The sequence below is a fragment of the Acomys minous genome (assembly GCF_964271855.1).
Source record: "Acomys minous genome assembly, chromosome: 13".
NCBI classification, from domain to species: domain Eukaryota; kingdom Metazoa; phylum Chordata; class Mammalia; order Rodentia; family Muridae; genus Acomys; species Acomys minous.
Window position 1 is genome coordinate 42,223,034 of NC_140495.1, and position 22,664 is coordinate 42,245,697.

Below are 22,664 nucleotides of genomic sequence, written 5' to 3' on the forward strand. Positions count from 1 at the left end.
AACCATCTATGAGATCTCACCCTCTTCTGGACTGCAGGTTCGTATGGAGGCAGAATACATTATATAAAAAACAAAATAAAACCACTAGGAGATTGGCCAGACGTTGAGATAATCCCACTGCTTCTGAAGAACAAAGAGGGGAAGTGACAGTGAAAGAGTTACAAGCGCCGCAGGTGGGTCCAGGGTCCGGAACACGCTAGTTTTGAAGTCGTTTTACATGAATTAAAGAGGAAAGAAATAAACCAGGCATGGTGGCGCACACCTTTAATCCCAGCACTCTGGAGGCAAAGGCAGGCGGATCACTGAGAGTTCAAGCCCAGCCTGGTCTACAAAGCGAGTCCAGGAAAGCCAAGGCTACACAGAGAAATCCTGTCTCGTAACACCAAAAAAGAAAACAAACAAATGAGAGAGAGAGAGAGAGAGAGAGAGAGAGAGAGAGAGGGAGGGAGGGAGAAAACAACAGATGACATCTAGGCTCCAGAATAAGAAATAAGCATATGCTTGGAATTGCTTTATATAGAACGTCTCTAGGAAGCCTCAAAGGACTTCCTACTGCATATGACACTGGGAAATCATATGTGGAGGGTGAAACCCACTAAAAAATGTTTACCTTCAATCAAGTAGGAGAAAATAATAAAGAGGTGCCGACCCGGGCCAGGAGGTTATGAGGAGATGAAAAGGCTTGAGTGGGGAGGTTCTCTACAAGCTAATTCTTAGGACAAGAAACCTTACTTAAAAAGTACAGCATCTTAGATACAACTTTAGGGGAGAAATGGTTCAAAGTCAGCAGGTGGCTAATCCTGCAGTGTTGCACAAAGGGAACACGAGGTGTCTCATGAGAATTTCAGATGGAGTGCACAGCAGCCTTGAGACTGATAAGTCCGGTCTCCTTGGCATGGAAAGCCAGGTACCCAGGAACCAAAACCTTAACTCCTTTGAGGCCCAGGCCTCATCCCCAAACTGGCCTTGCCAAGCCCACTCCTGAAGAAAGACAAAGAACTATGTTCCTTTTGTCCTTTCATTGGGGCATCTGGGAAAAGCCTTAGATTGGTAGACTCTCAGCATGGCCCAAGACACATTCCAAAACACAAGGCCAGCTCTCTTCGAAAGTACAAATTCCTCAGAGGCAAAGAGACAGCATAAGAGAGTGAGGTGACAACAGGGAGTTGGTGCCCACATTAACTGTCACAGTGGGGAGAGCATTTGGGGACTCCTTACCTTTGATTCTCTCTCTCCCTCTGGCTCTTGGGAGCAATCTAGAACAAGCCTTACTACCAAGGGGCACTCGAGCCCTGGGACACTTCTCTAGAGCCCCAGTTATTTTACAGAACACATTTGAAGGATACATTACAGCTTTGTTGAAGATAAAGTCCAGGATTGGCACCAAGGAACTTTGTTAGTTTGGTGGTGGGCACATGACAAACCACTAGACTGTCCTTTCTACACCTGGCACACATAACTAAAAGAAAGTTGGTCACATGTTCGTCGAGGCCTCTCTCTGTGCTGCACACTTGGCCAGCCATGGCAACTTGGAACCACGCCCTGGAGAGCTCCTTGCTCAGGATGTCACACTACTGGACAGGGACCTGATGGAGGGGGCACAGCATGGCCAGAGCATGGAGAGGAGCAGGCCCAGCTGCAGAAACTGAGTGCAGAGCCTGGGCTGCAGAGACAGGCTAGAGTGCAGGCAGGCTTGAAGAACAGGGACTCAGCAGGATCACAGGCAAATGGCACAGGACAGAAAGGCTGCTGAGCGCTTCCTTCCTGGCCAGGGCTGGGGCAATGCACTCAGTTTTGAGGCCACAGCAGTCCTCAGCAGAACTCCTGGCTCAGCCCTTGCTGTGCACTTGAGACCTCCCAGGTCTCTCTGCCAAGCCTTGACAGTGCTCTCCTGGGAACTCTCCTGTCCTCACAGGCTTGTTTCTTTCTCTGCGTTAACCTGGTGGCCTGTGACATGGGCACAACTCATCCCAGTGATAATAATTATAGGCCTAATAATAAGCATTTAATTGACCCTACTTATAAATTAACTACAACATGAGACAATCATTATAAGGACACCAGATCAAACCTGTGAGCCAGTCTATTAATATGCCTTTGAAGACACACACATACACACACAAAGGGAGAAAGAGAGACAGACAGGCACAAATATACACTCTCCTATTATTTAACAACTATGATGAAAACAAAGTATAAGACAGGAAATGCTTGCTGCCACCATCTCCTTCTGTACTGGCATGAGGCATCAGTGCCTGGGCAATGAGGAAACACTGTCTGCTGAGACAAAAAAAATTCAACAAGCTGGGCATGGTGGCGCACACCTTTAGACCCAGCACTCCCGAGCCAGAGGCAGGCAGATCTCTATGAGTTCAAGGCCAGCCTGGTCTACAAAGTGAGTCCAGAACAGCCAAGGCTACACAGAGAAACCCTGTCTTGGAAAAAAAAAAACGAAACAAACAAACAAACAAAAAATCCCAAAACTCTCCCCACCCAGCTGCTCCCCCACATGAAAGAAAGAAAGAAAGGAAGAAAGAAAAGGATTCCTAGCAGCCCTCCAGCACTTCTTCTCCCTTTCTACCCTGATTCTTATTTTCCTTTCCTGCCTCAAAAACCCCTGTATTATTAAAGTAGTTTCCCAAGTAACTGGTGAAACCAGACTACGCTAAAGGCAGAATTCTGCACACAACCTCCCCGATGGCTTCCAGCTCTGAAGAATTCTGACCGAACTCAAATCTCCAACAGTCCTTCCTGCTGGTGTCAGGATCACAGTCCTGTGTCAGGGGCTATAGTGTCCCCCAGGGTTTGTATGTCAGGCTCCTGAGCACGGTATGGTCACAGGTGTGCCAATTTATTTCCTCCCGTAGGCATGCTAGTGAGGCTGATAAGGCTGGATCAGCCTGAAAGGCAGGCTGCCTCCAAAGCAGCAGGCTTGGGCCTGGCCCCGCATCCCTCACTGACCCAGTCCTGCTCTGAAAGGCTACCAGCCACAAGCAGCTCTGCTCAGGGAACAGTGGGGGCAGAGGACCACTGAGTGGGAAGAGCCAGGACAGCCTGGGAGCAGAAAGAGATGGGGCCCAGGGTAGTGGGCTGAGGGATGGAGGCCAGGGACTGCCCACCTGCGAAGAAGCACCTGGCTTCCTCCAGGTGTCTGCTGTCCTGGGGTATTTAGAATGGGCAAGTAGGAAGAATCCTGCTTTTCCACTTCTACTCAGACCCTGGGCCCATTTCAGTTACTTAACATCAGGGTTTGGGGCCTCCAGTTCCTCCTGTACGGTTTTTATTGCAGCCTTAAGAAGCTAAATTCTTCTCATCCCAATGGACTTGAGGTTTGTGCCTGGTGTCTGTAATGTAGGGTTCTGGAGGTTAGGTGTAGGGTTGAGGCTGCAGGATAGGGCCTACGGGAGGTGGAGATGGACCGTTATGGAGCTGGGAATACGGGCCTCCTCAGATGAGGTGTGGGCCCCATTGACAGCAGCCTCCCCTGACTCCCTGGTCAGGGAGAGCCCAACATGGCTGGTTCAGTGCCAGAAGCCCTCTGCCAGTGAAGGCTTGGGAGCCTCGAGTAGCTGTAGGAAGTCTTAGATGGAGGAAACCAATGTAAATGGGCGGTGACTGAGAGAAGGAACGGAGCCCCCGCCCATAGGCCAGTGGGGCTGTAACCATAGAGTGCCTTGGGGGTGCATGGGGATGGAGAGATGTGAAGTGGGGGGCAGAGTGCACCATTGAGAAGAAGGTGAGGCCGGACGGGATCTTCTGGTGCTCTTTTGCAGATATCAGTCTGGTCTTGCCATGTACTTTGTCCCCTTGAGTAATAACCAACCTATGCGAGTTTTCAACAACTCCCTGCCTCCTCAGACCGTGTGCCTGGAGTTGTGGGTCCTGAAAGGATTGTTTGGTGAGCATAGCGGGAGCTTGCCCCCTTGGAGAGTGAGGAGGGTGAATGTGGTCTGGTCATTTCTACCAAACTCCCTAGTGCAGTGGGTCCTTCATGTAGCATCTCCTAGAAAGGTAGACAAGCCATCATCCCAAGTCTGAGTGAACCCCGCAGAAACGCCCTTTTCCTTCAAGGCTCAAGATTACTTTGACCAGCTTAACCTGTTCTCTTCCTGGGGGCAGTGGCTGCTGCTGCTGCTGCTGCTGCTGCTGCTGCTGCTGGCTAAGCATCCACTTCCCTTCCCAGGTTGGAAATATGAACTACTGTCACAACTTGAAAGAACCTACATGGTGTCTGTGGTACTTAAAGTAGAGGGAGATGACAGTGTCCTGTGGATTCATGGATTGGAAACTGCTAAGATTTGTATGTTCCTGATTGTGTCACAAGCTTACCAGCTCCGGATCAAACGAAATCGAGGTAAATGGCTTCACATAACCTGGAAGAGGGTATTTTATTTCCCCGGGGGATCTAAAAAGGTGGCTTTTCCCACCATTTGTGTTTCCTGTGGTTAGGTCCATGGTCTAAGGCCCAGGATAGAGTTCAGGAAGGCACTACCCAATCTAAGGAACCCTGAGGCATAACTTGTGCTTTCCAGTTGTAGAATTGAGTCCCTAGGTAGCTCCCCTCTAGAAGGACAGATTCTGGCAAATCTCTTTGCCTAGCCCACCTTTTAGCTTCACCCAATTGGGCATCTCAGCCGTGAGTCTGAGGACCAGATGCTTCAGGGTCACCCTGGCACTGGTGAGAAATCTTAGTCCACTCAGGTGCCCACTCCACTGCCATGGAACCAGAAGTGGCAGAGGCAAGGCATGGCAGCCCGTGTTTTAACAAGCCCTCCAGAGGATGCCAACCAGGCCTGAGGCCAGAATCCTCCCTGGAAAATCACCTCTGCAAGCATGCGCCTGACCAGCCATTTTCTCCCTTAGCCAGAGCCTGGGCCAGGGGCCTGCAAAGTCCAGTGTGGTGGTCCTCGAGGTACTTCATCTAAGGTGGAGGGACGTCCAGAGCCCATGCTTCACATGCGCTTTGCCATGACTTCACCACAGGGACAGCCTTGCCTGTGGGAAAGCCTGCTGACCTGGAGACCAGGATGCCAAGCTCCAGATCTGCTGGTGGCTCCACAGCTGGAGAGGGGTGGGGGTTTTTACCAGTGTTTTTAACTGTATTGTGTTCTTTTTACTGCAATGTCCTGCTCTTAAATGGAGTTTTAATGGTTTTATAATAAATAAAAGGTGCAGCTGGGAGAGAGGACCTAGCATCTGACTTGATGAGGAAGATCTTGTCTGTTTGTTTGTGTTACTGGTTTCTATTGTTGCTCTTTCGTCTTGTTTTTCTGACCCATACATACTCTTCCTCAAGTAAGATGAAGAGGTAACACACCTCTTCTTAGAGTCCTTTGGTCTTCTCCTGGATGGTGTGTGGGCTTTCTCTGGAGGAGTCCCTTCTGCCCACTGCTGAAGGTGAGGCTCTCACCTGGGCCTGCAGCAGCTCAGAGTTGCATGGAGGTCGCTGGGGGAAGGGAGAAGAGATGCAGGCAGCAGTGTCACTGTGAAGGGATGCCTGCATCTGGGCTGTGTGTCACAGGGCTCACTGCTGCTGCTGGGGGGGGGGGGCGGTCCAGCCTCAGCCTTTGAGAACCCGGGTAAGACTGAGATGAGGATTTTAACTGGAGATGCCTGTAGAACAGGCTCTGTGCAATTTTTTCTACTTAGTAAGTAGAATTGATCTTCCTGTTAGGACAGCCTAGGGGATTTTGTTTGTTTGTTTGTTTGTTTGTTTGTATTTTCTTTTTTTTCCTCTTCTTTAAGATTTAATGACTATTATGTATACTGTACACTGCTCTGCCTGCATGTACACCTGTAGGCCAGAAGAAGGCATCATTATGGATGGTTGTGAGCCACCATGTGCTGGGAATTGAACTCAGGACCTCTGGAGGAGCAGTGCCCTTAACCTCTGAGCCATCCCTCTAGGCCTGTTTTCTGTCTTTCAAGACAAGGTTTCTCTGTGCAACCCTGGCTCTCCTGGTACTTGCTCTGTAAAGCAGCCCTGACCTCACATTTATAGAGATCCTCCTGCCTCTGCCTCTGCCTCTGCCTCCTCAGTGCTGGGAGTAAATATGTGCACCACTGCCTGGCCACGGATGGCTTTTTATGTCTGAGAAAGAATCTTGCTAATTGAACTTCAAGTGAAAATTAAATAATTAAATCGTGAACACATTGCACTCTCTTAACTGGTACCATCTGAGGTGAGGAGGGAGGGCGCCTGGCTGCAATGCTAGCGCTGGGAAGAGGTGGGGGAAGACCCTGGAGCCTCAGCAGCTGCATGGGAAGATCCTGCTGTCAAATGCAGAACAAAACGGTCAAGTAGATTTAAACAGTAGATAGATGTAGATGCTCACATGCGTGTGCTACAACAGCAGTTAGTGAGAGAAGTCTGAATTAGGAGAACAAGGAGGGCGTGTTGGGGGGTTTGGAGAGAGGACAGGGAGGGGAGACGTGATATAACCTCACAAATAAAAGAGACAATATAGTAAAGTTTTCAGAGTGCATTTGGTAACATTTGGGAGCTTATTCTTCTGATTTTCAGTATTCTAAACACCCTCCAGGGCACAGGTTCTCTCATCCTTTCCTTGATTGTCAGGTCCAGTAGAGACTATACACCTTCTCCCGAGGTCACCACCAAGGTCCAGTGAGCGTCAGGCAACCGTCACTCTTATCACCTTGTCTTTATCATAGTGAGCACACACTAGGTAATAATAATTTTTATTAAAACTGACTGCAAAACTGTTAATGTCACAACTTTTTATTTCTGCACTACTTGTTAAAATGCAGCAGGAATCCATTAAAAAATTTATGGTTATGACATATGAAGGTCATGGTTTTATCAGGCTTTCTTCAAACATAGGTGTGTGTCATGCATTTATGCACCCTCTTACCCCATCACCCTCCCTCAGGCTGAGGGAGGCCCTTGCTCTCCCAGGTTAGATTGGCAGGTCTGCTTTCCTCTTCCCTGGACTCCATCACTCTCTAGTTTCCTGCCAGTCTCTTCCTCTGCCCTCAAAGCCTTTGTGGGCCACAAACGTGAACACACACACACACACACACACACACACACACACACAGTCTTTATGTGAGAGGAAAGCTGGAACACTGACTCTCAATCATTTCATCTAATGTAAATGACTTTCAGTCCCTTTTATTTTCATGATAATGCCAAGGTTCCTTTTTTTTTTTAATTTTCCTTTGCTAGTGCATAACATTCCACTGTGTATGCAGACCACAGACCTTTCTCCAGGCTGGCTCCATTTCCTGCTGCTGTCAATCATAGAGATGCTGTGATCTCTGTGGTGGGAGGCCTGGAGTCTTTGGGTGTGGACCCAGGATTGGTTTGTCTGGGTCATGTGGTGGTATTATTGTCTGTCTTTTGAGGAACCACTGGGCTGCTTTCACGGTGTCTGTATGAGTTTACACACCACCAACAGTCAATCAGTGTTCCTATTTCCTCACAGTGTCACTGCCCACTTTTTGTACTTTTTTATTTATAGGTAAGTGTGTACACATGTATGTGTGTCACGGTGCACATATAAGGTCAGAGGACATCTCACTGTAGTTGATTTTTCTCCTTTCACTGTGTAAGATCAGGGAGTTAAGTTTAGGTGCTGAGTTGGCAGGTGGTGCCTTTACCCACTGGACACCTTCATGGGTGCCTGTGGTGATATTTTTCCTTAAAAAGTAATTAAAACATAATCACACCATTTTTCACTGTTTCTTCACTTCTAGCCTTCCACTGTCCACCCCTCCTGACCTCTCTCCCAAATTCACAGCCTCCTTCTCTTTAACCATGGTTACAGACTCATATAAGCAAACAGACATCAGGGCAAGAAGGTAGTCTGAACCTAACCAGTTTATCTTAGGCATATTTAAGCACAGTTTGGTGACAAAGAGTTCTGGTGATAAGTAACTCAGTCCTGTGTGTACAATGAAGCTTAAGACATGAAAACTCTTTGTGATGCCCCTGTGATGTCGTCCATAACTGTGGGCTCTGTAGGTCAACAAGCTCACAGTTAGAGTCTGGTAGAGGCTGCAGTGTGGTCTGGGCCACAGAGACAGCTCCATGATCACAGGCTGTTATCAATGTTCTTTCTCAGGCTTCTATGTGAAAACAGGTCATATGTTCTTCTCTTTGAAGGGACAGCCTTGTGTCTTGAACATTCCTGGACCCTTCCTGCTTCTCTGTGACACAAGGACCCTGTGCCTCCCACAGCTGGGGGAGGGGCTGGACTTGTGTGCCAATTGTGCATCTTGATCTGAGCTGGAGGCTGAGAACAGTGTAAGCAGAGCTCACTAGAAGAAGCCAGGGCCAGGGTGTGGAGCCCAGGCTAGACCTGGGGAAAGGGAGGCTATGCAGAGAGGAGGATTAGGCAAGCCCAGCAGGCTAGACCTCAACACAAGCAATGCAGGGCAGGACTGGGCCTGGAAGTTTGGTGTTGCACAGAAGGGATGCAATCAGGGGATTCCCATGGAGCAAGTAAAAAAAAATATTATTTTCTTCTTCTTCTTCTTCTTCTTCTTCTTCTTCTTCTTCTTCTTCTTCTTCTTCTTCTTCTTCTTCTTCTTCTTTTTTTGAGACTGGGTATCTCTATTCTGTAGCACTGGCTGTCCTGAAACTCACTATGTAGACAAAGCTAGCCCTGAACTCATAGAGATCCATGTACCTCTGTCTACCAAGTGTTGGGATTAATAGCATGTACTTCTTACTATATATGTAGCTAAAGACACAATATTTTTTTTTAAAGATTTATTTATTTATTTATATAAATTCTGCCTCCATGTGTGCCTGCAGCCAAAAGAGGGCATCAGATATCATTATAGGTGATATGAGCCACCATGTGTTTGCTGGGAATTGAACTCAGGACCTTTGGAAGAGCCAGGCCTCTTAACCTCTGAGCCATCTTTCCAGTTCCAAGACAGAAAAATTTCAAAGATATTTTCTCTTATTGTTATTTTGCATCGATGTGTATTTTTCTCCTCTGTTTTTTTCTTTTATCTTTTTTTACTTTTAAAATAGTTAAAATATTTTATTTTATGTGTTGAGATGTTTGTCCACATGTATCTCTGCGTATCATGGATGTTCAGTGCCCGCAGAGGTCAGAGAAGGTGCCTTTGCCTCATATGTAGAATGCATGAAAATCTTCTGCAGTTTGGGCAATGATATCTACAAAACAATTCAACAATAATTTGACCAATTCCTTCCCTCTGATGTCCACTTTCAAAATAGACTTGCGGTTCTTGGCGTTGAAAGGCTTAGATTAAGGGACAGGTAAGATATGCCCACAGCAGGCACGCTGGAAACTTTGATATGGGGGCGTGGTATTCAAGCCAGATCCAAACTACTTCTTTGTATTTTCTTTAGTTATTGGTATATATGTGTGTGTTTGTGAAAACTGGTACAGAATCCACAGAGGAAAGAAGGCAGCAGAGTCCACAAACTATGGTTCCCCCTAGAACTACAGTTGTAGGCAGTTCTGAGGCACCATATGGAGCCCTGGCGAGAGCACCTGACTTCCGGCACAGTGGGCGGACATGCTGGGTCCCTGCTTCTCAGTGGGCTGTAAGTCACCGTCATGGGTCATGGGCAGTGTCTTTAACTTGTGAGATGATAGGAAAATTCCAAGTTTGTCTTTTAAGACGGGTTCTAATTTTACTTGTATTTGTATGTGTGTAAGTGAATGTGGGTTCAGTGCCTGCAAAGGTGACCTCTGGCTGCTGGGTCATCATCACCATGCCTCTGTGGCATTTTTGTTTTGTTTTGTTTTCTTTTGTTTTGTTTGAGACAGGGTTTATTCTCTGTGTGGCCTTGGCTGTCCTGGAACTCACTTTATAGACCAGGCTGGCCTGGTGGTAATTCGGCTGGACGTGGTGATCCCAGCACTTGGGAGGCAGAGGCAGGTGGATAGCCCTGAGTTCCAGGACAGCCTGGTCTACAAAGTGAGTGCAGGACAGCCAGGGCTACACAGAGAAAATCTTTCTCAAAAAACAAACAAGAAAAGTAATTCTTACCAGGGTGTGGGGAAAAATAGGGGACAGCCACTCTCTTACACACCTGTAGAGCCCAAGATTCCAGAGATTCATGACAGACTAGAAAGATGACAGATCAAGAGGGGGCACTATGTGTCCCCAGAGCTCCCTGAAAATCTAGAGTCTTTACTGTGTCACTGATTAGGTTCCTGTGACCTTATAAGTCTTTCTCACCCATGCTGCTATGAACAGTCTATAGAGAGTCTTTTTCTGTCTGTCTGTCTGCCTGTCTCTTCTGTCTGTCTTTCTGTGTCTGTGTCTTTCTGTCTTTCTGTGTCTGTCTCTGTGTCTGTCTCTGTGTCTGTCTCTGTCTCTGTCTCTCTGTCTCTGTCTCTCTGTCTCTGTCTCTGTCTCTCTCTCTCTCTCTCTCTCTCTCTCTCTCTCTCTCTCTCTCTCTCTCTCTCGCACATACACACACACACAGGGAAGGAAAGGGAAAAACTGCTTGAGAGTATTAAATAATACAACCATCCTGAGTTAAATAATACAACTGAGTCAACCCACAGACTCCTGGGCTATGTCAACAAAATGTGACTTTCAACTACTGAATTGGGGCGGGTGGTGTAGTTTATTATGTAGCTCTAAATTTCAGAACTAATACGTTGTCTCAAATTCAAGGCAAACTTGAACACTTGAACTCACAGGTTAGCCTGCCCCCTGCTTGCTTTATCTGATGGAGCACGCTAAAACCCCGCCATAGCACCATACCTGTCTTACCCTTTGTCCTGTTTTAATCAAGAGCCCAAGGGCAGAAAGCAATTTCACAGCTCATGCTTAACTTCACCTGGATGGCTAGCAACAGTCCCAGCATGCTCTGGGTCTCAGTGCAGCCTGTGTGTGCCCTGGCAGTTACTGCTGTGGGAAAGTCGCCTTGTCATCATTAGCAGTGTCATTTCCAAGCTCGTGAGAATGGCTGGTGCTTCCTGCCAAGTTCACACTCAGCTCTTCCCCACACACAAGGACATCCATGGCTGACTTTACTCACATGTTGATTCTCCATTTAGTTATAATCGTCACCTCACAGGTCTTGTTTATTAATCATTATCTGGTGATCTGCTGGCCTCACTTGCCTGAGTCAGTCTACCCTACCAGTGGCCTGGGCTGGCTTCCTTTTACCTTGGTTTATGTGGGACTTTGCTGGCCTTGGCCTGAGGTTTCGAGGCACTTCCTTCTAGAAAGCCAGCTTTCCTACACTAAGAGAAAGAGAAGTGCCTCCCTCCTGGCTCTCAGCAGGCTACAAAATAACATTTGGCCATAAGGTGTCAGCAATCTGGTTCCTGAGACAGGCTCTCTGGGTGTTTACTGTAAACAAAAGGCATACCCTGGGACTGCCCTTTCATTTACAACCCAGAGTTTTACATGGGGGGGGGGTGTCCCTGATTGAGGGGTGTCCCTGAGTGGGGAGCACTCTTGTCTCTTCCTTTGTCCTCTCAGCTTTTAGCCTTTTTGTCTTCCCCCACCCCAGGACAGGGTTGCTCTGTGTAGCCTTGGCTGTCCTGGACTCTTTGTAGACCAGGCTGGCCTCGAACTCACAGACCTCCAACAGCCTCTGTCTCCCAAGTGCTGGGATTACAGGTGTGTGCCACCACGCCCAGCTCACCTTTTGTCTTTTCTTTCAACCTTCTTCCCTTTCCCCCTTCCCTTCTTTTGGCTTACCTCTGACTCTTAGTTTTACCCTGAATGTATGACCCGTGGGACGCATTTAAAAAGCTTAGTTCTCTGTTTCTTGGCTGTCTCAATCTGGCTCATGAGTTTGACAACCTCTGCTTTCCCCAAATGGTGGCTTCCTTCCTTGCTCAGGAGGCAGGAGGCACAATGGAGGCTCCTTCCCCCAGACTAACTGGAGAATGTGGATTCTCTGCCCAAGAACGCAAGGATCCCACCCCCACCCCCACCCCACTCCCTCACGAGGGGAGCAGCCAGCTTGCGCTGTCACAGCTTTGCAGCATAAAGGCACAGTCATACCCGCCTTCCTCCAAGTTTCCTGCCCCTGCATGCACTGAGCCCCTTCCCTGGAACCGCAGAGGCCCAGAGAAGAGGGTCCCAGCTCAACAGTTACACTCTGCTAGTTCCTCTTCAATTCCAGGATTTCACTCCTTAAGGGCACATCACTTTTCTAGAATCAGCAGCGCTGCATTTCAAGACAGTGCACATGTCTACCAGCACAGGGTCTGGGGTCCCTGCATATACCTCTCAGACACGGGGATGAGTTGTGCCCATGTCACAGGCCACCAGGTGAAGGCAGAGAAAGAAACAAATCCTGTGAGGACAGTAGAGTTCTCAGGAGAGCACTGTCAAGGCTTGGCAGAGAGACCTGGGAGGTCTCAAGTGCACAGCAAGGGCTGAGCCAGAATCAAATAATAATTGAGTCACTAATAAGATCAATAAGGAAATAAAAGGCTCCAAGAATTGAGTGAATACGAAAGTACAACATATCAAAATACTTGCCATATTATCAAGACAATCCAAAAGAAAAGTTTACAGTACTTTTTAATGTTTATTTTAAAGATAGGCTTTTCCTTGTGTAGCCTTTTCTGTCCTAGATCTAGCTTAGTAGACCAGGCTGGCCTCGAACTCACTGAGATCTGCCTGCCTCTGCCTCCCAAGTGCAGGGATTAAAGACATGTGCCACCACACCAGTTCCCAAACTCATTTTATGATATAGTATTACCCTGACACCAAAGCCCAGAGACAGACACAACCACAGCAACAAAAATAGGGCTGGAAGAGCTGGGTGTGGTGGCGCACGCCTTTAATCCCAGCACTCGGGAGGCAGAGGCGGGCGGATCGCTGTGAGTTCGAGGCCAGCCTGGTCTACAAAGTGAGTCCAGGACAGCCAAGGCTACACAGAGAGACCCTGTCTCGAAAAACCAAAAAAAAAAAAAAAAAAAAAAAAATAGGGCTAGAGAGATGGCTCAGCCATTAAAGGCTAGGCTCACAACAAAAACTAAAGAACACTACTGATACCTCAAAACACAGGAAGAATTCAACTTGGTGTCATGGCTCTGAAATCCCAGCCCTTGAGAGGCTGAGGCCAGAGAAGTGGCAGATTCAGCACCAGCCTGGGCTACACAGTGGTTCAAAACCAACGTGGGCTCCCTAGTGAAATCCTGTGGAAGAGATGGAGCCTAGGAGTCTCGCTCTCTCCCTTTCCATCCCCTCAAGTCCACAAGCCTTGGCTTCTGCCCCATCCCTCCCACATGTTTCTTTTTAAGAACCCCCCCCCCCCATTACAGCCTCATTCCTGGGTACAAGGCCCTGAATCCCACACTAGTTTTGCATGAAATAAAATCCAGTGCCTTAAGAGCTCAAGCTAAGCCAGGCGTGGTGGTGCACACCCTTAATCCCAGCACTAGGGAGGCAGAGGCAAATGGATCACTGTAAATTCAAGGCCATCCTGGTCTACAAAGCAAGTCCAGGACAGCCAAGATAACACAGAGAAACCCTGTCTTGAATAACAAAAACACAAACACACAAACAAAAAAGAGCTCAAACTAAGCCAGGTGTGGAGGCACATGGCTTTAATCACAGCACTCTGGAGGCAAGAGGCAGGTGACAGGAGGATCTCTGAGTTCAAGGCCAGCCTGGTCGACACAGTGAGTGCCAGGACAGCCAGGGATACACAGAGAAACCCTGTCTCAAACTCCCTCTCCTCACCCCCAACAAGAGCTCAGCTAGAAGCCTTGGATGTTGGACATTTTCTTCTCTGTTTCTTTGTACAGATGAACAATCATTTGGCATTTTAAGAAAGGTCACTATATACCCAATACAACAACACTAATCATACTTTAACTGTTTTACATTTATTTATGTGTTTGTGTCATGGCAGCACTTGTGCAGGTCAGAGGTCAACTTTGGGAGTCACTTTTCTCCTACTAGATGGGGGTATTGAAGTCACATCATCAGGCTTGGCAGCAAGCACTTTAGTCACTAAACCATCTTCCTCCCTTTAGTCATGCTTCTTATTAAAGCTAGAGAGAAAACAGAAACTCCGTGAAATTAGGTCATTTTATTGGCTAGACCTTGGCTGGCCCAGAGCTTACATTTCTGCTACAGAAATCACAAAGTAGCTATAGGACCCAGGCAAGCCACCATCTCTGGAGAAATTCCCACTCTTAAATGTAAATGCCTTATAGTCACTCCGTTGCTGGGGGTGGGGTGGGAGGTGGAGATCTGCCCCGATCAGCCGGGGTTCGACTAAAAGCTCAGTAGGAAATTCACCTGTATGAGGGACAAAATACAAGACATGAAGAAGGAGAGCAAGTCTGAACGTTGATCAAGCTCTCAAAATTTATTTCTCAAGCAGAAGTTTTTATAAGGCAGGAGACAGGGAAGCCTATTGCCATGGCAACCCAGCTGCAGGCTGTCTCAAGACACGGGGAATTCCAAGCAGGTCATAACGTTCTGCCACACTGAATATTTTGCTCTATCTTTATCTAGTCTAACTGATAAACCGCAACAGGGTGGCTCCATTTTAATCTTATCTTTAGTCTAATTGCCGAACCACAGCGGGGTCCGATGGTTTCTGGTAAATGACACAGTGCTGGGGAAATAGAAATAGAAAAGGTGCGGGCTCTGACAAGATGGCTGAACACTGGCCATATGGCCTAATGTCCCCAACAGAGATCTAATTTGTTTAGTTAGCAAACAAGTCATTGTCATAAATTTCCTCCATATAAATAACATCCTGGATTCTTGTCACTCCTTCAGATTCCCAATATGTTCTTTAGTCACCTCGTTTGTGTTTTCTGCCTACAATGCTGCTCCTGCAAAGATGGCAAAGCACACACTCAAATCTAATCACAGTGTTATGGAGCTCAGTGCTACAGTGCGCACATAAGGCCCTGGATTCTGTGCTCGGTCCGCACAGAGAGAAAAATGGATTAGCATGAAGAGTGGAGAGGTAGAGGAGAGGGCCGAGAAGAACCGGGATCCACATTGGAAGACAGGGCGAGCAAAAATGCTTGACTGACTGTGACTTCTACCATCTCTTTAGAAGGTTTGAGACCCTGCAAGCCTGCCTCCTAGTGGTCCCATCCTGGCGGGTCACTCCGAGTTTCCGTTGTTATTTCCTAGGTCTCCAGCAGGTGGTGCTGTGTTCCCTTCTGATAGGTGCTTAGGGCAAGGTAACTTCCTGGGGCACTTTCCTCTCAGGTCAAATCCCAAGCATTTCACTCTGTCTTTTTGTTGCACTTAGTACTGCTGTAATTTCCGTTAACTTCTTTCTTTTTTTTTTTTTTTCTTTCTTTCTTTCTCTTTTTTCTTTTTGTTTTTTCGAGACAGGGTTTCTTTGTCTCTGTCTGTCTTGCAACTCACTCTGTAGACCAGCCTAGCTTCGAACTCATAAAGATCCTCCTGCCTCTGCCTTCCAGGGTTCTTGGGATTAAAGGCCTACGCCACCATGCCCAGCACTACATAATTTCACAGGTTGTTATGATTCTTAACAGGCTAGAACCTACTAGAAAGCAGAACCCTCCCTTCTGAAAAGGCTGACATTTACCTCAGTCAGCTTCCCAGATACCTTCAGAGAGGGTCAGGGAGAACTGAACCCTGGCAAGGAATGTCTCCTATCTCACGACAATATCAGCCCACCCAAGGAGCAAAGCATGTCCCATAGCCCTCAAAAAATCGTACACACTCAACACTTGCCAGGTGGTGGATACCTTTTACACTGACTCCCACAGAGAAAACTAAAGAGAAAAGCTCCACCATAATTCTCAGATAATACATGAGCCACCAGTAGATCAAGACTGTGTTTGGAGTGGGTCAGTACCTTTGTCTTTCCTATTTCAGATGCTGGCTAAAGAAAGATGAAGTGGGAGACAGATCCTTAGGACCCAGACCCACCATCTTTGGTAACTGGCTCTGGGAATAAAATACAGTTTAAACGCTCAATCCCAGCCGGGCGGTGGTGGTACATGCCTGTAATCCTAGCACTTGGAAGGTGGAGGCAGGTGGATCTCCGCGAGTTCGAGGCCAGCCTGGACTATAGAGTGAGTTCCAGGTCAGCCAGAGCTGTTACACAGAGAAACCCTGTCTTGAAAAACAAAAACAAAAACAAAACAAAACAAAACAAACGAACAAACAAAACACCAAAACTCAATCCCTGCTGGGCAGTAATCCCATATGCTTTTAATCCCAGCATCGGGAGGCAGAGGCAGGCTCATCACTGTGAGTTCAAGGACAGCCTGGTTTACAAAGCTAGTCCAGGACAGCTAAGGTCACACAGACCCTGTCTCAAAAAACCAAACAAACAAACAAACACCTCAATCCCTGAGCTACATGTGGTGGCCCACACCTTTAATCCCAGCACTTGGGAGGCAGAGACAGGGGGATCACTGTGAGTTCAAGGACAGCCTGGTCTAAAAAAGGGAGTCCAGGACAGCCAAGATAACATAGAGAAACCCTGTCTAGAAAAAACAAAAACAAAACAAAAAAAACCTCAATCCCTGTTGTTTTGTTGGTTTGTTGTTTTATTAGGGGTTTTTTGGCCTGTGTGAAGTGAAGCAGAGCCACTTACAATTGATGACTTGATTTCCTCAACTGTACAGACGTCCAAGGCTCTTCAATAGCCTTGGCAATTGTTACTGTTCTTAGCCAGTTTGTTTGGCTTCTGTTTAAGGAGTTAGTGTTGAGATTTTGTTTTGTTTGGAAGGTAGGGTGGATTTGCCCTTCCTCCTTTTGCAAAGCCCTGGCCACATTTCAGGTTTTCCAGCCTCCTTCCTCCTGAGGTGTTGATTGAAGCTGGCAGCCCCTGAGAGCTGGACCACTCACTGCAGTCAGCACTGGGCCCACAGTAGGGTTTGACGCTTTCATTCCCACAACAGTTAAAAACTCGAGGGTTTTCTTTGATTTGGTTTTGTCTTCCATAATCTGGCCATTAAGAAAAGCCATTTCACCCGGGTATGGTGGCCCTACTCCTTTAATCCTAGCACTCAGGAGGCAGAGGCAAGTGGATCATTGTGAGTTTGAGGCCTAGAACTCTGGCCTAGAAAGGGAGTCTAGGACAGTAGAGGCTACACAGAGAAACCCTGTCTTAAACTCCGCCCCCCCCAAAGCCATTTCAAATAATAATAAATTAACCTTCATGGTTTCACTCCCAAAACTCTTCCTTAGCACTTCCTAAAGCATTCTTGCTTTGGTTATGAGGGCTGACAGCCCTTCACCCGCCCCACATTTGGAATCCACAATATTTTCCTCAATTGTTCTATGTACTACCCCACAAATTCCCAAGGACAAGGACAATCTTTGTGGTTGTGGGAGGGGCGTTGTTTGTTGGGGGGGGTGCGGTTCCAGCACATACAGTCTGCAGGGTCAGATTTTGAAGACTGGGGTTCTCACTGCAGCATGGAACTTCAAGCATCAGGTAACATCGCCACAAACCACCATTCTTTGCCAAGATTCCTGAACAAGCACTGAAGAAAATATTGCCCCTACCAGCTCTTTGTAAAAAAAAAAACAAAAAACAACGAAGTTTCTCTGAGTGGGGCCCCTGAGGAAAACAGTCAATCTCTGTGTTGCTTCAGGGAGTGAGACTGTTGCACCCTTGCTGAAGGAAAGTGGTAACAGCTGGCAAAAGTATGTGAGGGTTTTGTTTGGGTTTCTCTGAGCCTTGTGTGTGGTGCTGGAGATTTAAGCCTGGGCCCTGAGCATGCCAGAAAGGTGGTCTTCTACCTCAGTTGTATCCCTGGAGCTTCCTTCCTGTCGTCCTTTAGGAGAACAATTTGCCCCTAGGAATTTAGCTTAAAGATGTGTTGGCAAAAACAACAGCATTCAATGAATTCAACACACCTGTAAAGATGAAAGGTCAGCAACAGCCAATGAATGGCCCTTTGAGTGAGAGCTAACTAAATGGAGGATCTGCCCCTATGGAAAAAAGACAACAATCTACATTTAACAGCGACAGACTCTGGCTGGATGGTGGGTCACGGCTATAATCCCGACAAGCAGGAAGATTGCCACAAGCTCCAGGCCACACTGGCCAGTGGACATAGTGAGACCCTGTCTCAAAAAGTGAACAGGGTCATCGAGATGACCCAGCGGGTGAAAGCACCAGCCGCCAAGCCTGAGGACCTGAGTCTTTGCCCCAAAGCCTGCAGATGAAGGGAGATTCAACACCAGCAAGATGTCCTTGATCTCAACACATTTGGAGTGGTACCACAGAGAGAGAGAGAGAGAGAGAGAGAGAGAGAGAGAGAGAGAGAGAGAGAGACAGAGACAGAGACAGAGACAGAGACAGAGACAGAGACAGAGACAGAGACAGAGACATGAAGATATAAATATCACTTTTTGAAACCTCCTCCCCCCGGAAATGTATACAGGAAAAAAAATTATTTTTTCATTGCTAGGGAGAAAATGGATGAAGATGAGATAGAAGAGATGTTTCTATCATTTTAGTGTTTTGAAAGTTTACATTTTGGTTGTGTGTGTGTATGCGTGTGCTTGGTATATGTATGTATGTATGGGTGTGGTTACAAGTGTGTGACACAGCATGTGTGTGTGGGGGTCACAGGACAACTTGTCAAAGTTGTCTCCTTCCATCAAAAGGATCCTAAGATTTGAACTCAGGCTTGCCCACAACCACCTGCACGTGCTGAGCCAGCTCGCCAGCCCCGCTAGGATTTTGATCCACTTGGATGCAGTATTTAAGCTTCCTCTTTTCTTTCCATGCAGTGCTGAAGACTGAACCAGGGCCTCAGCTTCTAGGCTGGTACCCTGTTAGGGTCACAAGCCCAAGCCTTCAGTGATTGTTTAAAATGTATGCAAATGTAAAACTAAGTCTGTCGGGGAGGGGAATCAGTTGGGTTCCCTTTCCCCACCCCTCCCCCCACCCCCAGACAGGGTTTCTCTATGTAGCCTTGGCTGTCCACCAGCCTCTGCTCTTTTACGACTACTGGGATTAAATGCGTGCTCCACCACACCCGGCTTGGTTGGATACCTTAAAATGGCTACATCCTTACTGCAGATGCGATTATACTAAGTGAACTCATTCAGTCTCAAAAAGATGCGCGGTACCTGTTTTCTCTCATGTGCTAATATGTGATTTTACAGACACATAATTCAAAGCTGGGTGGTTATGGTGCATGCCTTTAATCCCAGCACTCAGGGAGGCAGAGGCAGGCTGGTCTCTCTGAGTTCATGGCCAGCCTGCTCTACAGATTGAGTTCCTGGACTGCCAAGGCTGGCTACACAAAATACCCTGTCTCAAAAATAAAATAAAGTCTGTCTGCTGCTGATACTTTAAAAATCATTTTTATTCCAATGTGTTGCATGGACCCATAACCTTGATTTCCTGCTATGTTCCACTATTTTTCTCATTTTTAAATGTTGAAAAATCTCCAAAGATATCCTGTGCTGTACTTACTATTTCATTCAAAATGTGTCCCTTAGCCAGAGGCCACAAGATCCTCCTATACTGATAGAATTCTGCAAGATGGGCTGAGCTTTTTGGGGGTGGGTGAGGTGTTTCCACACAAAGTTTCTCAGTGTACATTGCCTGTCCTGGAACCTGCTCTGTAGACCAGGCTGGCCTAGAACTCAAATGTCTACCCACCTCTACATCCTTAGTGCTGGATGAAAAATACATACCACCACAGACTTAGAGCTTTTTTTTCTTTTTTGTAATCTAGATTGGAAACAAATTTCTCTATATCCCAAATAGGAAGTCTTTTGTTTGTGTTTACTTACAATCAAAGAGGTACTCGATTTAACAATTATCATTTCCTGAAGGAAACATTAAAAAAAAACAAAAAACTTTTGAGGCAATATCTAACATAGCTCAAGCTGGCCTTGCACTCACTACCCAACTAAGAATAGCCTTAGATATCTGATTCTACCTCTTTCCCCAGAAGTGTGGAGCATCAAGTGCCACCTTGTCTAGTCTTTGAAGCGCTAGGGATCAAACCCACAGCTTCATGGAGGCTGGGCAAGAGGCTCTCCCAATTCTCTGATGTTCCCACTCACCACCATGCCTGTTTATGTGTCTTTGTCTGCTGTCTGAAGCCAGGGTCTCAGGTAGTCAAAGCTGATCTCCTCGGAGCTGAAAATGACCTCGGAACTCCCGATCCTGCTGCCTCTACCTTTCAAGAGCTGGGGTTGCAGGCTTATACCACTGCAGGCCCAGTTTAAACAGCAGGTGCTAGAGATAGACGGCCCAGGGATGAAGAACACTTGTTGCACTCCCAGAGGACCTGGGTTCGATTCCCAGCACCCACATGGTGGCTCATGACTCCACTTCTGGGGAATCTGATGCCCTTTTCTTGACCTCTCAGGCACCAGAAACACAAATGGGGCACAGACATACATGCAGGGAAAACACTCACATGCATAAAATAGAAATTTTAAAAAATCTAAAAAATAACAATTAAAAAACAGGCGAAACTCAAAGTTTTTATTTCCTTCAAAATATGTGAATGTCCTGAAAGCTCAGGCCAGAATCCTAAAGGATGAGATTCAAAACGGTAACGCAGTAAAGATTGGGATGTTAGCAAGCTTTGTCTTCCCACAGACCCACAGGGCGAGAGGCATCAAACGACACCGGAAACTGTACAGAGGATGCTGATGGTGCTGTCTGTGCTTGTTCTGTGACGGGAACCCGGAGGATGGGTTAAGGCTAGAATCCCTCCTTCAGATCCAAGACGGAGAAATCTAGCCCATTCAGGCCCTGGGAGAACAGCCTCAGATTTACTGTGGGGCCAGAGGATGCCTCAGTAGTTAAGAACACTTGTTACTTTTGCAGAGGATTTGGGTTCAATTTCCAGCACCCACCCACCTGGTGCTCATAATCATCCCCATTTCCAGGGGACCAAACACTTCTCTGACAATGCACACACATGGTATGTCTACAAATATATATACAAAAAACCTATATACACCTAATACGATTTTAATTAAAAAAAATATTTATTGAACACATGAGTGGTCCTCATACCTGTAATCCCAAATAGTCAGGAAGTTGAGGCAGGAGGATTGATGTTTAATGCATACCAATGTGTAGATGTGTGATGTGTATATATCTCAATGCTAATGTGTATATACAAATGATTTTACACACACACACACACACACACACACACACAAACTGCCAGGCACGGTGGCACACGCCTGTAATCCCATCACTGGGGAAGGCAGAGGAAGGTGGATCGTTGTGAGTTGGAGGCCAGCCTGGTCTACAAAGCAAGTCCAGGACAGCCAAGTCTACACAGAGAAACGCTGACTCTAAAAAACAAACGAACAAACAAACAAGCAAAAGACTCCCACCCTCATGGTACATATGATATAAAATTGTGACCGTCAATCCACTAGATAAAAATAAACTTTAAATTTTATTTTTTTTAGCTAACAACCCTGGCACGAGAGATATTCACATCAGAACTCATTGCAAGCAGGGATCCCACCCTCCCCCCACCCCACCCCCGATATCTCATTAGCTAAAAAGGATATAACAAAGTTAAAAAGCACGACAGAACCACTCCACCACCGGCCAAGCCTAATCTGTGAGGAGGCACAGGTCAAACTGACCGGAAGCTGGCATCACTCCCAACACTGGTCCAGCTCCAGGGTCTTCATGGCTTCCTCCAGCTTGCGTATCCCTGCATGAGAAACACCAACTGGGGGATAAGTGCTGGGGGAGCCCTCAGGATTCACCACCTCTTTCAGCATCTTTTGTGGACCTCTAATTCCATTCTAGGCACACTGGGCCAGTTCCAACGTTCTCCTAGAAGCCTGGAGGTGGGGGTTGGGTGGGACAGAGTTACCTAGGTAAACCCTGCCTAGAGGGACCAGTCCAACTCCTTCCCACCTTAGACTCACCTCTGCCCCCCCACCCCCACCCCCCGCCCTGCCTCAGCTCCCAAAACATTCTCAGAGACAGACCCACGGGGAGAGGGATCCTGGTGATGACCAAGTTAAGGCACCTTAGGGAACGCAGGCGGTGGAGCGGTGAGGAGGAGGTAAGGGCGGCAGAGGGAGGAGGCTGCTCCACCAAGCCTTGGTTCAGAGCACCTGCAGGAGCCACTCTCACCTCTCTCCTGACGCAGGTGGTACCTCTCAGCCATGGACTGCAGTATCCATTTAGCCCGAATCTTGTTGTGGTAAGAGCCATAAACTAAGATGTCGGTGAGTTCAGAAGATTCCAGAGTCTTCAGCTCGAACATGGCCCGGCTCACCTGCTCCATGTGAGGGATTCGAGATCCCTGTGGGCCTGTCGGGGAAAGGAAATGAGAGCTCCAGACCAAAGAGCATGGGCCTGGGTAGCCAGGTCAAGACTTGCCACTCACCGAACAAAGATCTTAGCACCACCGTGTGGACTTGTAATACTTCTGGATCTTTCAGGTCTTCAGGAACTTTCACCCATGGTGGGATTTCTTTCCGGGTCGGGAGGGTTCCCATCTCAGTTCCTGGCAGAGCAAACAGTTTCCAGGGAAGACTAGGTCAGGATTAACTTTGTGTCTGAAAGCCCCAGAGCTCAGTGGTTTAGTACCAGTGGGGGCGGAGTCTGGCCAGGCCACGCCCACTGGGGGCCCACCCCCTTCAGGGCCCAATCTCAGACTCACTGCCTGCACCCTCAGGCTGTGCCCCTAGGAGACCAGGCCAACACCCTTCCCTGCCCAGCCCAGCCCAGCCCAGCCCAGCCCAGCTGTCCCAGATTA

At 47.5% G+C, this 22,664-nt stretch overlaps 2 protein-coding genes across 3 annotated transcripts; one reads left to right on the plus strand and one right to left on the minus strand.

The window, feature by feature from the left end:
- Window positions 1–2,925: 2,925 nt before the first annotated feature.
- Window positions 2,926–5,212, plus strand: LOC311580641 (uncharacterized protein). Of its 2 annotated transcripts, none has more exons than XM_084752323.1 (4): window positions 2,926–3,365; window positions 3,774–3,898; window positions 4,184–4,354; window positions 4,864–5,212. In XM_084752323.1, exons 1-4 carry the CDS (start codon window positions 3,319–3,321, stop codon window positions 4,923–4,925), a joined length of 405 nt encoding a protein of 134 aa, XP_084608449.1. In that variant the 5' UTR covers window positions 2,926–3,318; the 3' UTR covers window positions 4,926–5,212. The 2 variants fall into 2 exon arrangements, with proteins under 2 accessions (XP_084608449.1, XP_084608450.1); XM_084752324.1 differs by having other exon boundaries at window positions 2,934–3,329.
- A 16,153-nt stretch (window positions 5,213–21,365) lies between these two features.
- Window positions 21,366–22,552, minus strand: LOC311580949 (developmental pluripotency-associated protein 5A-like). The gene is made up of 3 exons (XM_084752791.1): window positions 22,293–22,552; window positions 22,037–22,216; window positions 21,366–21,605 (listed from the first exon to the last, which is right to left on the minus strand). The coding sequence occupies exons 1-3, from the start codon at window positions 22,402–22,404 to the stop codon at window positions 21,547–21,549; spliced, it is 351 nt and encodes a 116-aa protein (XP_084608917.1). The 5' UTR covers window positions 22,405–22,552; the 3' UTR covers window positions 21,366–21,546.
- Between the last annotated feature and the right edge of the window lie 112 nt (window positions 22,553–22,664).